The sequence below is a fragment of the Stenella coeruleoalba genome, assembly GCF_951394435.1.
Source record: "Stenella coeruleoalba genome assembly, chromosome: 12".
Lineage (NCBI taxonomy): Eukaryota > Metazoa > Chordata > Mammalia > Artiodactyla > Delphinidae > Stenella > Stenella coeruleoalba.
Window position 1 is genome coordinate 65840451 of NC_137158.1, and position 15846 is coordinate 65856296.

At 43.8% G+C, this 15846-nt stretch overlaps 1 protein-coding gene across 1 annotated transcript in view; it reads left to right on the forward strand.

Moving 5' to 3' along the window:
• Nucleotides 1-15081: 15081 nt before the first annotated feature.
• HECA (hdc homolog, cell cycle regulator) overlaps nt 15082-15846 on the forward strand; it is a 40445-nt gene continuing 39680 nt past the window's right edge. The window contains exon 1 of the mRNA XM_079939021.1: nt 15082-15624. Coding sequence (XP_079795147.1) covers nt 15354-15624 — 271 coding nt within the window. The 5' untranslated portion in view covers nt 15082-15353. The remainder of the gene's footprint in view (nt 15625-15846) is intronic.

A 15846-nucleotide genomic window follows, 5' to 3' on the forward strand; every position in this document is an offset into this window, starting at 1 on the left:
GTCTATCATTGGTGCTTTGGGTGAAAAATATATTGCATAAAAAAATTTATTTCTTTTAACTTATTAGAAGCTATTTCAAAACTGATAGCAAAGTTTATTCCTTACCAAAAAGGGGGAGGCTGCAGATAAAATAGAGTCCTCATCCCCAGGGCCTGGGTATTGCACATGTTAAGACAACAGCTGGCCTGGGGTATATTAATAAACAGCTATTGTCCTTGCACCTGGCTGGGGATCAGTCTGAGACTATAACCAGTGCAGCTGCAGAGGTTCTTGTCAGATTTCTCTGAGCCAGAGAAATGAGAAAAATAATCATTTTAGAAATATATAACATACTGGCCCTCATGAAATACCTCTGATACTCAGAAAGGATAAATGAAGTATACAGTAGAATAAAATTATTTAGAACAGCCTCCAAACTTTTTAGTCTATTTTTCTACTATCTGAAGAATAAAGAACATTGTAAAGAAAATCAAAGTAGAAGAGGTATTAGGGTAAGAGGGAAATGTGGGGCTAAACACTGGTATTTGAATATGTATAAATGCTGTGTGAGTCATCTATTCCAAATAAAATAGGGATGCGGTTATGAAAAAAGAAAAAGTACGGAAAAGATTATTTTGAGAAGAAACAAAATTAAACTTGTACGGAAGACCTATTACATACCCCAGATAAAAAGATGCTACTGAATTTCTTCCACTCCCTTCCTTCTCTCCCCTTTCATTTTATTCCATCCCTTTCTACTTCCCTTTTCATTCCCCTTTCCTTCTCTCTCCCTTGCTTTCACGAAGATTTCCTAAACACTATTCGTCAAATCTATAAAGTTGAGGAGAACGCAGCTCTCATATAGCTACCGGTGTACTCAGAGAGTCAGTGTCTGCGTAAATATCAATAATTCAAAATATAAGTTAGAACAGATCCAAGGGGGAAGTGAATTACAGAAAAGGGTGGCGGGTATTGAGGGCTGGGAGAGATTGAGCCCTGCCAGAAGTCAGGGAAGGTCATACAGGGGAAATGGTGGTGGGAATAGAAAGGAAGGAGGTCTACTTGTGAGAGACTGGAGAGGCAGAATCTACAGGATCTGGACACTCAGTGGATGAAGTGGGAAGAGTGATGTGGAGACAAAGATGGCTGCAGGCTTTCCATGATTTTTATTGGCTCGTCACAGAGTTAGGAAAATACACTGGATGGATGTGCCTGTCCTCTCAGGGCCACCTCTATTCTCGACCCACTCCACCTGTGAAGTAGGATCAAACATGACTTTTGGTTCCCCCAAAGAAAATCCACCCCGGAAGGCAGTGTTGAGAGGCTGGTATTTTACACGAGGTTTTACATTGTGATATACGCGTATATGGAGACTGGGGCAGTTGGTTACAGGGCAAAACATTTCCTCGAAGAGGCGAGTCTCCTTCCTCAAATCTCTTTTCTCCCCCAGATCTCTCCCTCTCCCTCCCGCCAGTTGATGCGTCGCTAGCGCCCTGTGTTTCCTCTTCCCTCCCTTTCATAACACCTCCAGCTTCCTACCCTTCTAGTTTCCTTCCCGCCCACCTTTCCCCTCTCTCTGCTTAGAAATAGATCTCACGCCCACGCCTCCTCACCCATCACTTAATACTGTCTCCAAGTGTCTGTAGTACCAAGGATGACTTCATTTGTGCTCAGCAGACAAAAGATTCTTAAGCTGAGTGATCCACCCTCTTTACAGGGTGGCAGATGGATTTGAAATACTCGGTTTTTATTTCTGTCACGCACACAATGTTGTCAACCTTAGTATCTAAAGCACTGCTGGGTGAAGATCTTAAATATTGTTTTGTAATCTCAGCAGCTAATCACAGGTACTGGGAGATAGAGCATCAGTGCAAATGGTTCTCAGTGCTCTTTGACTGGTGGTGGGCAAGTAAATTTCTCATCTGTGCCAATCATTCTCGTTTTGTGCATTTTTATCTGAGGGGATTTAACGTTATCCTTTGCTATCTGGTGTTAGTCTCAATCACCGAGCTATGGAGACCCTGCTGTCACTCACTTGACTGGTTCACCCAGGCTGCCCTGAACCTGTTGATGAGGAAGCTGGTCATGGTACAAAGAGCTGGAAAATGCCACTTCCCTTTCACACCTCTTTGAATATTGAAGAAAAATACTTCCTTCATAAAACCAACCGTAGAAGCATTTACATTCTTTTTGCTTTTCTTTCCCTTCAAGACAAATCTTGTCACCCCTTTTCATTAAGTGGATTAGCAATGTAAGACTCTTTGATACCAGATGTGTGAATTATGTTGACAACCTCTTTTTCTGTGTGTCCTTTCTTTTTCTATTATCAGGTAGAAATCTAACTCCTGACCATATCATTTTTTTAAAAATGCAGTTTAACATGGAATCAGAACTCATCTCCCAAGAACTCCTTTTGTTTTGTGGTCTTGGGTTTGCGGGGGAGCCTACCATAAACTTGATATAACTCTAACCTCTCATCGATTCTATGGGCACCCACCCCTCAGGTTAGTAGACTCTTTTTTTTCCCTCAATTTATTGTTCATTATATTTAATATTAAAGGTGAGCTGAGATATGTACCCTGTAGAGAAAATGAGAATCTTTCAATTGAAAGTGTCTTGATTTTTTAATGTGAATTTTGCCATGGTGAGAATGCCCTTTTAAAACAATATTGCATCCATAATAAAAATTCGAGTTTTAAGAAGGTTAGGTGTTTGCATCAAAACTTGCATATTTCCTTTGGAAATTGAATAGAAGTTCCCAGAATCTCTCCTCAATGATGACATCTGCTCCAGCAGTTTTTTTGGTTTTTTTTTATTTGGTTGCACCAGGTCTTAGTTTTGGCAGCTGGACTCCTTAGGAGCGGCATGCGGCCTCCTTAGTTGTGGCATGAGGGCTCCTTAGTTGTGGCATTCTAACTCTTAGTTGCGGCATGCATGTAGCATCTAGTTTCCTGACCAGGGATCAAACCCAGGCCCCCTGTATTGGGAGCACGGAGTCTTATCCATTGCGCCACCAGGGAAGTCCCACGCTCCAACGGTTTGAACAATGAAATTGCAGTTGTGTCCCCTCTGTTCTCCCATAGGACTTTATGCATATTTCACATTATAATGAATTTTTCTGCTTAGGCAAAACCATGTAAAATTGCTTTTACTGAACTGGACTTTGATGATAAGACATCAGCTCACACTGAGATGTGCTATAAGAAATAGCCCCACTCCTTCACTATAAGGATATTATTGAGGATGCTCTTCAGGATATCAATAGTATTGCATTTGTAGGATCCTTGGGGGTTTGATTGTTTGGCCTTATATCAGGACTAGCTATATTTTTCTTGAGTAGTTATTCCGCTTTTATCTGGTGGAAGCTGTGGATTGTGTGACTGACCATGTTTCTTCTTTTACAGAGATTGCTAAAAAGCTTAGAGCCAAATTCCTAGTGGATCCTTAGCAAATACATGTAGGCCTTCATTGCATTTTTTTTTTTTTTTTTTTTTTTTGCGGTACGCGGGCCTCTCACTGTTGTGGCTCTCCCATTGCGGAGTACAAGCTCCGGACGCGCAGGCTCAGCAGCCATGGCTCACGGGCCCAACCGCTCCACGGCATGTGGGATCTTCCCGGACCGGGGCACGAACCCGTGTCCCCTGCATCGGCAGGCGGACTCTCAACCACTGCGCCACCAGGGAAGCCCCTTCATTGTATTTATTTTGTGTATTAGTCCACCTCTATTGTATGATCCCATCATTGCTTTCCCTTTGCCCTATCTTTCTCATTTTCTTCTAATATACTTCATTTTCTTATGTTGCACATCTCTTTGTTCTCTGTAAGTCCTTTTGAAGAAAGACATGAGAATAAGGACATTATCTGTGGCTTTCTCTCACCAGGCTCTGAACTCCATGAGAGTGGACTGGGTTTGTTTCTTCATCACTGCAGTTGGATGTGGCACAGACCTTCATTATATGCTCAGTAAATATTTTGAAAATAAACCAAATGCAGTTGTCATTATAAAATAGAAAAGAATCAGCTGGTAATTTGATCCATGCCTGTTTTCTCTTCTGTGGTAAGACAAAGGGAAAAGACTGTGAATCAAATTGTCACCTATAGACAAGAAGTCAGAAGATATCCCACACGTGAGTTAAAGGTAAATGGAGCAAATCTGAAGTTCCTTCTGTTTAACCTGTTCATGCTATGGTCATGACACCTTCGTGACTTATAAATGAACGGTGCTTGCTAGCCATCTATTACAGAGCTTTGCATAAAATTGGTACCAGAAAAATACATGTTGAGTAGTTACATCTACTTCTTTGGATACTAGGTTAGGAAACAGAGTCACCTAGGAGGCTGGGCAGGAAATGTCTGGCACTTCTTTCATCTCAGACTGAAACCTAAAAATGTCTTGAGAAACCATTGAACCCAGGATAGTTGGCTTAATCCAGAGTTGGTACAAAAGACATCTAGCTCACTGGGCAGCATCTTTTAGTGGCAAAATGCCCAGTGTTAACTAGAGCTTTCAAATCTTGATTAATAGTAAATTAATTTTGTTCTTTAAAAGCAAACAAACCGGGCTTCCCTGGTGGCGCAGTGGTTGAGAGTCCGCCTGCCAATGCAGGCGACACGGGTTCGTGCCCCGGTCCGGGAGGATCCCACATGCCGCGGAGCGGCTGGGCCCGTGAGCCATGGCCGCTGAGACTGCGCGTCCGGAGCCTGTGCTCCGCAACGGGAGAGGCCACAACAGTGAGAGGCCCGCGTACCGCAAAAAAAAAAAAAAAAAAAAAGCAAACAAACCAATAGGGTAAATATTGGGTTCTTTTTTACCCTTATGGGCTTTCCCAGAATGGAATGTGCTACCAATTTATTTGTGGGTATTGAAATTCATGGTATCCATCTAAACCAAATAAGATAGTGATGAGATTGCCTTTCTTTAAGGTCAAAGATTTTTGTCTCTAGGGCCTATGATTTCTTCCTTCAAAATGTCTGTCATGTACATCCTTTCCTCTGGTTTCCCCATTGACCTCCTAATCCCAAACTCTCATGATCTCATCCCCAAAATGATACAGGAGATTTTCTGCTGGCTTCTGAGTCACCACTTTTTCTATCCTATCAGTCCTGAATGTTACTGAATGTCAGACTATTCTTCCAAAAATACTGTTTTCATTGCATTATTTTTTAATCTAGTAACTTGCAATAACTTCTTATACCCACACAAATCAACTTCAAACTCTTGGGCAAAGAAACTATTGCTTCTTATAATCTTCTCCCATTCTGGCTGCCAGCTGTGTACACCAGAGTGCACTCTGTTGCAATCTTCGCATCCGTGTGTGTCCCTGGTTTTGACTGTCTCTTTAAGGTACCTGTATTTGCACACAACAGGAAGTAGTGTGTGGTTTGTTCTTGGATGAGACTAAAGTTGTGTGCTGAAAACAGTTTATCCTTGACCTAGAACCAGCACTGCTTTTAGAAAAAAAAAACTTGTTTACAGTTAAAAAAGTAGAATGTTAAATCGCATTTACAGTTAAAAGGAGGGCCTTTGAGTAGCAACAGTGAATATAAACTTCAAATGTTCCTGCTAATAAAAATAATAGCTATTGTTTATTGAGAGCTTACTATGTGCTAGGCACTACACAAAAATTATCTGTCTTAACTCTGAAATAGATACCATTATTATCCCTATTTCACAGATATGTTGCCGAAGGTCACACAGCTAGTAAGCCAAGCCTGACACCTGGGAAGTTTGGCTCTGTGCATAGTCTCCTAACCACACAGCTCTAATAACACTTAATAGAACCTAAATCCAGTGTCCACCCTGAAACCTGATGAATGGGTGCTCTAGGAAATAACAAAGAATGTTTTGGGCTTATGTGCTAGAAGCAATTCCATCTATCTGGGAAAAAATTTTTTTTTTCTGGGGAGTTCCCCGGTGGTCCAGTGGTTAGGACTGCATTCTTTGACTGCCAGGGGCCAGGGTTCGATCCTTGGTCAGGGAACTAAGATCCTGCAAGCCAAGTGGCCAAAAAAAAATTTTTTTTTTCTGAACAAAAGCATGCCTTAGCATGGGCCCAAAGCTGGCCTAGGTGGTTGTCTCGCCACCCCTGCTTCCACTTTAGCCTGGATCCTCTAGTTATTGTTCAGAAGTTACATTTCACAAAGAAAACCCACAGTTTAGGGAGAGCAATATTTTATTCCAAATCAGACCGTTCGCCTCAGGACTACAGATTTGAGAGTGCTGTGGCATTACTTTGGAGTGGAGCCCATGCTGTGATCCTCTGTGGGAGCCTCTTGACTAAACCCAATTTGACAGTTTTAATGGTGTAAAAAATGGCACAAGCCAGAAATACTGGAATCAATGTCTCGGCATTTCAAGAAGCTTCTGGTAGAAATGTGATCACAGACAGTACATAAGTAGAGACCCCTGACTAGGTGGTCAACGGAACATGGGAAAGCCCCTGCCTAGAATTCAGATATAAAAGGACGTTTTACATATGTTGCCTCAGTTGCCTATGACAGTCTAACCAAGTCCTACTGATTCACAGAGCCAACTGTCACGCCTCTTTATAGCCTTGTGTTCAGTGGCTCATGTTGGCAGCCTGAACTTGGCCATGGTAGGAGCATTTATACCTTGGGCAGGTGCAAACACTGCAAGTCAGGACTCCTTCCCTTCCCCTCCTCAGTGGTTAAACAAGAGCACAGCATTGAAACTACCCCAAGAGCTGCTTAGAACAGCAGCTAGGTACCATTTCTCACAATCCTGTGGCTTGAACGGGCTCATCTGGACAATCCGCTCTATATGGTGAAGCTGTGGTGACTCACACGGCTGCATTCAGCTAGGATAGGATTTCTCAACCTTGGCAGTACATTTGGGGCTGGGATAATTCTTTGTTGTGGAGGCTGTCCCGTGCATTGCAGGATTAACCACATCCTTGGCCTCTACCTACCAGATGCTAGAAGTGACAACCAAAAATGCCCCTGGGGGCAAAACTGCTCAGGCTGAGAACCATTGAGCTAGGAGCTTAGCTGAGGCTGGAAGACAGCTTCTTATCTTCCAGCTGTCCAAGATCCTTTGTTAAGGAAAAATGTATTCCTGAAACTTGTTTAAGATGGTTAGGCAGACTTTATTCAGGGGGACTACTACAAGGGGAGAGAGATTGAGCTCAACTCCAAACACAACAAGAAAAACTAGGAGTTTATAGCCGCAGAGCTCAGTGGGGGTCAGTGGATGGAAAATTACTGAGAGAAAACATCAGGGGTAGGGAGAGTCTGGCTAAACCAACTTGATAGGATTCTTGCTGAGGGCAGGCCAGGGCAATAAGATACTAAGGGTGGGATATTTTTGATAAACTGGCCTAATCAACAAGAGGACCCTGAGGAGTCTGATTCAAGGTTGGTCAAAAGCAAAGAGTCTTTGTCACCTCCTCCATTGGACTCTCATCATTCCACAGTCTAGCTCAGGCTCCTTCACAGCATAATGTCTGGCTTTAAGAGAGGATGAGCAAACGCTGGGATGGGACCTGCAGCAACATCAGTTTTGCTACATTTTTAATTGGCCAAAGCAAGTCACAAGGCCAAGTCAGACTCAAGGGGAGGGAAATAGACTTGGCCTCTTGAAGAGAGGAGTAGCAAACTTGTGGTCATGTTCAATACATGCAGTACCATATTTACATTCAAGCACTCAGAATGAATATTCTGCAGAAGGAAAGGAAATCTTGAGAGAGAATTCTATTCACTATTAAGCAAAATTAACTCCAGCAACATACATAACAACCCTTATAACTGGACTAAAGGTGAAACTGATTCTTCATGTGATGGCAAAGAAAAGAACTGTTATCATACTCAGAGGGTACAGGAGATTTATTTTCAGATTCTAGAGTATTTATTATAGCAAAAGTTCTGAACAAAAGTTGGACGCTACTTCTGGTTGTAATATTGGTAAAGATGTCTCCCCATTGGAAAAAAAAGTAGTCCTTAGTAGGCTGTGGACACTAATTGTTTTGTTCTTCAATGGAATAATGATAGCATAAATACATTTCTGAAAATGGAAGCAGTATCGTGAATGTTCAGCTGTTTTACATAATTTAGAATTAGTATTTAATGCATCCTTATCATTATAACAGCTGGAGTTTATAGAGTTTTTAAAGATCTTTCCCAAGACATTTTCCAAAGAACTGGTTGCATACAAGAGGGATCCATTGTCTACCTTTCATTTGAATTTTCACCATTGTATTTATTCACTTGAATGCTAATGCTAGAAGTAGTTATTTTTTGCTCAAAGGCACTATTTTCCCAAAAAACTATTTAGCAGAACTCTAGTTTTACAGGATGTTAACGGTATTACATGTAAAGGAATTTATAGGTTGTATAGACTTGGGAAATTCTAAGTTAGGAGTAAGCAGGTTTCTTTACTGCTGGACGTCTTAGGGTCTTTACTATAGCAATGTATATCATGACTCATAAAACATGCAGTGTTTCTTACACTTATTTAACCATAGAAATAGAGGCACATCTTTCATAAGCAGTGTTTCTCAGGATACCCTTGGTAGAAATTGTTCTAAGTGGAAATAAAGGAGGAAGAGGAATCTTGAGAGAGAATTCTATTTAAGATCAATCAAAATTAACTCCGGAAACAGGCACGCAGTAACCTTAGCACTTAAAAAAGTTGTGTCCTTGAAGCAGGCATTCGGATCCAATAATGTACTATACTGTGTGTTTGTTCTAAACATCAGTAGTGGGTTTTTATTTTTTTTGTGGTTCGCAGGCCTCTCACTGCTGTGGTCTCTCCCGTTGCAGAGCACAGGCTCCGGACGCGCAGGCTCAGCGGCCATGGCTCACGGGCCCAGCCCCTCCGCTGCATGTGGGAACTCCCCAGACTAGGGCACGAACCCGTGTCCCCTGCATCGGCAGGCAGACTCTCAACCATTGCGCCACCAGGGAAGCCCCGTCAGTAGTGTTTTGAATAAGACGACTGAAACAGTTTAAACAAAAATCATTTTGCAAAAGTTTTAAATTCGTGAAATTTAGTCATCAAAGATTGATTAGTTGAAACAGTAATTTAAAAAGAAAGAACCAGAACAAGTCAGTACCTTTTCTCACTCTTTTTGTCATATTGCAAATAAAAATTGTTTATATTTACAGTGTACAGAGACCGATGTTTGGATATACGTATACATTATGAAGTGATTACCACAATCCACCCCTCTTGTCTTATAAACTAAACTTGAAGCCCTTAGGAATTAGAATTTGGATTGCAAGCAATATATTAACATACTTGTGGGCAACTTCTCAGATGGTTTTCAATGATCCCCATCTCCTGGTATTCATGTCCTTGTGTGATCCTCTCCCCCTGAGCGTGGGCTGAACCAGGGACTTGCTTTTAAGGAACAGAGTGCAGCAAAGATGATGGATGTTACTTCTGAGATTAAGTTGCAAGAGACTGGCTTCTGTCTTGTTTACTCTCTCCTGCTGTCTCACTTGCTCACTCGAATGAAGCTGCTGCCCTCTGTGGGGACTCACATGACAAGGAAATGAGGGAGGCCTCGGGCCAGCAGCCCTGAGGAATTGAATCCTGCCAACAACCTCAGGAGCGATCCTCCCCCCAGATAAGCTTTGACTTGACAGGACTGCATCCCTGCTGACACCTGGACTGGAGCCTCGTGAGACACTCTGAGCCTGAGGACCCAGCTAAGCCATGCCTAGATTCCTGACGCAGAAACTGAAATAATGCATGTTTGTTGTTCTGAGCTGCTAAATTGTGGGGTAATTTGGTAGGCAGCAATAGAACTAGTGCAGTATTAAAAGAGGTATTTAGAGAAGACCAATGCTGTATTATTTAAATCAAACCTTGTAGACAGTTGAAGGAGAGACAAAAGCATAGTGGTGAAATCGTGCTTTAGGGTGGCAGTGTAGAAAAACACTGATTTAATTGGGAAGAAACAAAGAGGATCTTGAAGATGAAATCTAGGTGATGAAAGAGTCTTGGAAGTTTCAGTGCCAGTTTGGGAGGAGACATAAGGTGTCGAAAGTGATATTAGCGTGGTCACTGCAATTGCTGTAGAAGATATGGCTGTCATAGGGCTCCTTGCTATACAAAAGCTAGTCTCCTTTGGATTAAATATTACACTAGCTATGGGAGAAGGATGTTATGTCTACCAAGAACATAGTAATATGGTTTTAGAAGGCTCTTTCTTCCCCCACTTGACCTCTGGTTTGAACTATTCTTTTCTGGTGTTCTTCTATATGTTCTTTTATTCCACAAATATGTGTCGAACACTTACTATCTGCGGGGCACTGTTTTAGGCCCTGAGGATTCAACAGAGACATCCTCACCCTCTTGAAATCTACATTCTAGTGAGGAAAGACAGTAAACAAAGTAAATAAACATTAAAATATATCATATAGTAATAAAAATAAAAAATATGTAGTATAGTAATTAAGTACTATTGGGGAAAAAGAAAGCAAGGGAAGGAAAGAGGGCGGGTGAGTTCTAGCTTTCTTAGCAGTTATCAAGGTTTGGTCTGTAACCAGCTGTGTGTCCACTGCTGCACTGGGCCCATTGTGATCTGATTGTTCCAGCTCCACCTGACAAACACTAGAGTGTCTACAGCTTCCTCTCTCCCCTTTGTATGCTCCATACTTATTCTTGCTTTCATGCCTTTTTAAAAGGCTGATCTTCAACACTTTCCAATGAAGACTTCTTTGACAATGCTAGCCTCTGCTAACCTATCTCCTGGGGACCTGAGGGGACCACTGTATGAGAAAAGAAGTGTTTCCATTCAGGTTAATAGGTGATTAATTTGTTTTGTTTGTTTCATATGTGTTTGTTGTACTTGCAAGCAAAGCACTCTTGATGGTAGGCTCATCGGAGGAAATATAAAAGATGAGATATGGTGCCTATCTTCAGAGAATTTAAAATATAATGGGAGAGAGAAAATGCTCTCCCTGTGGTGAGAAGACCTTGGAAAGAGAGCCTGTATAAAATCTGATACTTCATGGTATGGTATAGCAAGTGACTTTCAGACTTTTTTGTTGTCATTGTTCATTTGTCTGCACCCACAATGAGAAATGGACTTTACATCATGACTCAGTATATATATATATATATATTTGTTTGGGTTTGTGTGTGTGTAAAACTAAATTTTACAAAATAATATGTATGTTTTACAAAACAATACTTAATTTCTATATGCAATGCATTCTGATATTTTCTCTTCTATTCCAATTTACAAAAAATCCTGAGAGAAACCCTCTGAATTAATTTTAAAACCTGTCAGGAGAATATGACCCACAGTTTGGAAAACATTGGTGGAGCCAGGTGGTAGGCACACAGAGGTGGAAAATGAGAGTATGGGGTGGTATGAGTCCAGGGAAATCTGTCTTGCAAACGATTATACTTGACCTATTCCTTGAAAGGAGCATCCTGTTTAGATTACTGGGGTCCAAGACAGTGTTAATGCTGAGTTGCGACAACAGTATGAGCAAAGAAGTCACTGAAGTGGGGTCAGCAACCAGTACAGGGGTCACTGAGAGCAGAATTCTGACCTTTTATGTGACTGCTTTTGTATATTATGGAAATAATGTAAAAGTCAAACTAAAGGCCTGAACAGAGATTTTGAGGGGACATATTTGAGAAAAAATTACTGTTGATAATTGGGAATGACCTAATAGGAGAGCAGATCTATGACATTTAATAATCCATATTATTATTTATATTAGTATTCCATTTTTGTCAAAGTTCTTTGTAATCACAATTATCATTATTCCTCAAAGTAAACCTGTGGGCAAAGGAGAAGCTACTTCCAGAGGAAGAAACTGGTGCAAAGAGATAATATACATTGTTCAAGCTATATTTACTTAAAGTGATGTTAGCAGATCAAGCTAACTCTGGCCCAGATGAGTTAGTTCACCCTGAGAGTTCAGAAGACAGGGACAAATTTCAAACAAAAAAACCAAACAGAATAAGAACATTGAAACAATGACCACTTAGTCTCATCCAGCCCTGAAGATTAGCTTGTTCCTTTTCTCCAGGGTGTAAATTGTTTACTTTCGGTGACCTTAATTTGTTGCTGTGTTTTATTGAATTTTGCAAAGACCTGGGTGATGGAGCGAGTGATGATGTTTGGAGAAAGGAAAGCTTGGGTAGAGGTACGATTTTTCTGAAGTTCATTTCAGAGCACATGAGTTGATCAGGGAAATTAAAGAAAGAGAAGCCAAGTGTGGCTCTACAGAGCTCAGTGGCTTCCTCAGTTTTCCTAGAGTTCTTCCCCCGGAAGCATCTGAGGGGAGGGCTTTGTGACATCTCTTCCATCTTGTGCTTTTTAACCTGGTTCTCTCTTTCTTTTCTTTCTGTCCTTCCTCTGTCCCTCCCTCCCTCCTCCCTCTCTTTCTCCTTCAGAAATGGTGGGGAAAAGGGAAAGATAAAAGGGCTAGAACAGTAGGATTCCTGTGAAATTCCGCATGTTTTATGCAAAGTAGAAAATGGAATCTTTTAACTGTACTTAAGTTTTGTTTTTAACATCTTGAATTTAGTACATTTTCTTTGTTGTTGCAATAAAATCAGAACTATTGCCTGTGTGTCAAATTTGACTAAGGCTAAAAATAGACTAGCAAGGTTGGGCATGGAAGAAGTGGCCCGCTTCTCCTTCCTCCTTTTCGTTTTGTTTCAGTTTGAATGAGAAGGAGGTGGCTTACACAATGAACAAGAACAGCAACTGGCTGGGTGTCTGTGTGCTTTGAGCCAATTATGATATTTTTGTGGGAAAGTTTCCAATTCTGAAGTCTCAGTTATGTAGAGGTGGGAGGCAGCTGGTGGGAATGTCTGTCTGCAGGGTACATGCACGATTACTCTGATTAAATATGGCATGAGAGCAATGCGCTTATTCAAGAAAAGAATTATCTAAATTTTCCTGTACTTTAAAGCTTCTTCATCCTCACCGTTAAAGAAAAAACCAAAACTCAAAACACTTAAAGAAAAAAAAAGTCAAAGCCAAAGTTACCAAAATATTTTGAGATCTCTCAGCCATGTCTAGTGAGGGATATCAGTAATGAAATTAATCCAAGTCCAGTGGCCCACATTAACTCACTACATTTCTCCACAGCACCAATACCCTCCCCTTGAAGTCTTCCTTTCATTAACTACCATCATCCTTTCCTCTAGTATTCGGAATTTCTTAACTCTCTCCTTCATCCCTCACGTCCAAGTGGCCACCAAATCCTGCTGCATCTACTACCTTCAAAGCATTTGTCCATTTAGTTATTCATGTATTTGTCATGCATTCATTAAATACCTACTGTGTACCATGCACCGCATTAGGTACCATGGATATAGTGAAGACTAAGACAAACAGCTTCTGCCATCACAGAGCTTATAGTCTAGTGGGGGCCCAGACAAGAGACAAGTAAATAGGCAATTTCAATACTGTGTGTGCAAGCTCTTGTGGTGGGCAAGGTACAGGGAGCACATGGGGATGAATCTAACTTTGGGGTATCAGAGAAGGCTTCCTAGAGAATTGATGATTTAGCTGAGACCTTAAGGTTCAGAAAAATATATCCAGAAGAAGAATGCTTTAGGTATCCTCCATTCAACAAAATTTTATTCAACACTAACTGTGGGTCAGGCTTTATGCTAGACTCTGCAGAATTAGTTAGAAAGATAGACAATCCCGGCTCTTCTAGTGCTTAGGGGAGTTGGGGTGGGAGAGAAATAGACATGAAAGTATAGGCACAAAATATCTATTATAACTATGAGGTGGCCCTCTATAAAGAGTCACTTTCCTCAAACAAAATTAGGGAATTAAAAGATTCATCACTTCGCTACTGAAAAGTCCAACCACCAATTGCTCCTGAGTATCCAGTGCTCTTTCCATTAGCTCCAGGCTCTGGAACAGACTCTGCTATAAATGCTATAAATGCTATAAATGCCCAGAGTTCCCAGTCAGAGTCTCTGCGGGTACCTCCCTGTCTACCTCTTTATGCTTCAGAACACAGCCTAAGATTCTTTACTGGAGAGCTGAGTTAATTAAAGGAGATCACACTACATAGGAAGGGAGAACTGTAAATTGTCAGCTAACATAGTTTTCGCTCTATAGTTTATGGGGAGAGTACTTAATTTATGCACTCAACAAATATATGCTAGCTGTCCGCTGGGGTGCCCAAGACACATAAAATCTCCTACCTATGGAGCTTTCATTTGAGAAGCAGATAGCCAGGAAATAAGTAAACTTATACTTTGACAACATAATTAGAGATGGATGAGGTGATACTTCTGATAGCTCTTCTGGGGAGGTGTGTCAGTTATATCATCATGAAGGAAGTGATGTGTTTGAGCTGAGACCGGAGGGTTGGGAAAGAGCTGGTTTTCCATAAAGCAGAAAAAGAGCTGCAGAAAAAGAGACCATGTGAAACTCTTCCCAGGGTCCCCTGCCCCTCAAGTCCACCTGCCCCTTATCACAGGTGTCACCTTCTAATCTCCACCTGCTCACAACAGTGGCCACCTATCTTTCAGGACAACTCAGTCCTATCCAAGGGGATTGGGTTTCCCCTCCAGGCACTACCTCCAGGAACTACCTGCGATGTTCAGTAACATCCCTGAATGGTGGTCCTGTTTGAGAGAGCGGTTTCACCACTAGGCTGTTACGGCCTTCCATTCACGGACTCTGCTGTGCTCTCCCATTGTCTAGGAACTCAACTCTATTTCTTTAATTTCTGAATCTACGATTGTTTCTGAATGGCAAAGCCTTTCGATGGATGATTAATTAGAAAACCTCTGCTTTCCATTCCTGTTCTGGTTGCCCGCCTATTTTTCCCAGACCATATTGTTCTAAGCCTCAGTTGCATGAAGGTCAGGAGGCCCCCGACTAACTCCAGATGCCATTGAATTGGCGTTCGGGGCCATTTCAGGAAGGTCGGTCCGCAGGCGCCGGGGTGCAGCAGGGCCCCGGGAGTGAGGGCGCCCCGATGACGTCACTCCAAGGTGGCCGGCTCAGCGCGGGGCGTGACGTCACGCGGGCGGGCCGGGCTACCGTGAGGTCACCTGGTGGGCGCGGCCAGGCCGAATCCCCAGTGTCGTCACGGGAGGAGGCGGGGCCAGAGCGTGTCAGCGAAGCCGAATCAAAACAAGCCCGAGACCCGCCTTTTCCCTCCGGCTCGGGAGCGTCTAGCTTGCGCCCCGAGCCCGCGGCGCCCGCGCGGCTGCGAGCCTCGGGTGGCCGCGCGCCGGCTCCAGGAAGCCGGGGAGGGCGCGGCGGCCGGGATGGCGCGGCGCGGGCCGCGCGGCTAGACGGGCGCCAGAGGAGCTGCCGGCCCGCGCCCTCCGTTCTCGGCCTCCCGGACCGGGCGCCGAGCCGCTGGGAGCCGCCTTCGCCGACCCGGGGCACCTGGACACTCGCGAGATGCCCAACCCCAAAAACAGTAAAGGCGGCCGCAAAAACAAGCGCGCCAACAGCAGCGGGGACGAGCAGGAAAATGGAGCCGGCGCCCTGGCAGCGGCGGGCGCGGCGGGCGCGGTGGCCGGGGGGGCCCTGGCGGCGGCGGCCGGCTGCGGAGCGGCGGCGGCGGGCGTGCCGGGCACCGGGGGCGCGGCGGGCGCGGGAGGCGCGGGGCCCGGCGCCGCGGCCGCGGCGGCCGCCGCGGGGACTGCAGCCGCTGGTGACGCCAAGAACGGTAAGACGGGGCCGGAGGGGCGAGCGCCAACTTACTCGCCGACGGGGACGGCGCGTCGGCGGGGCCCTGGGTGGCGCGGGCGATGCGTGGACAATGCGAGAGTCAGGAAGTGCTCACCCCGCCCCTCCGCCCCGCCGCGGCTGCCCCTTCCCGGTCCCCACGCCCGGCGGCGGCGATCGATCGGCGGCCCCGGCTCGGTGTCCGCGCGGCGCACAGGTCGCG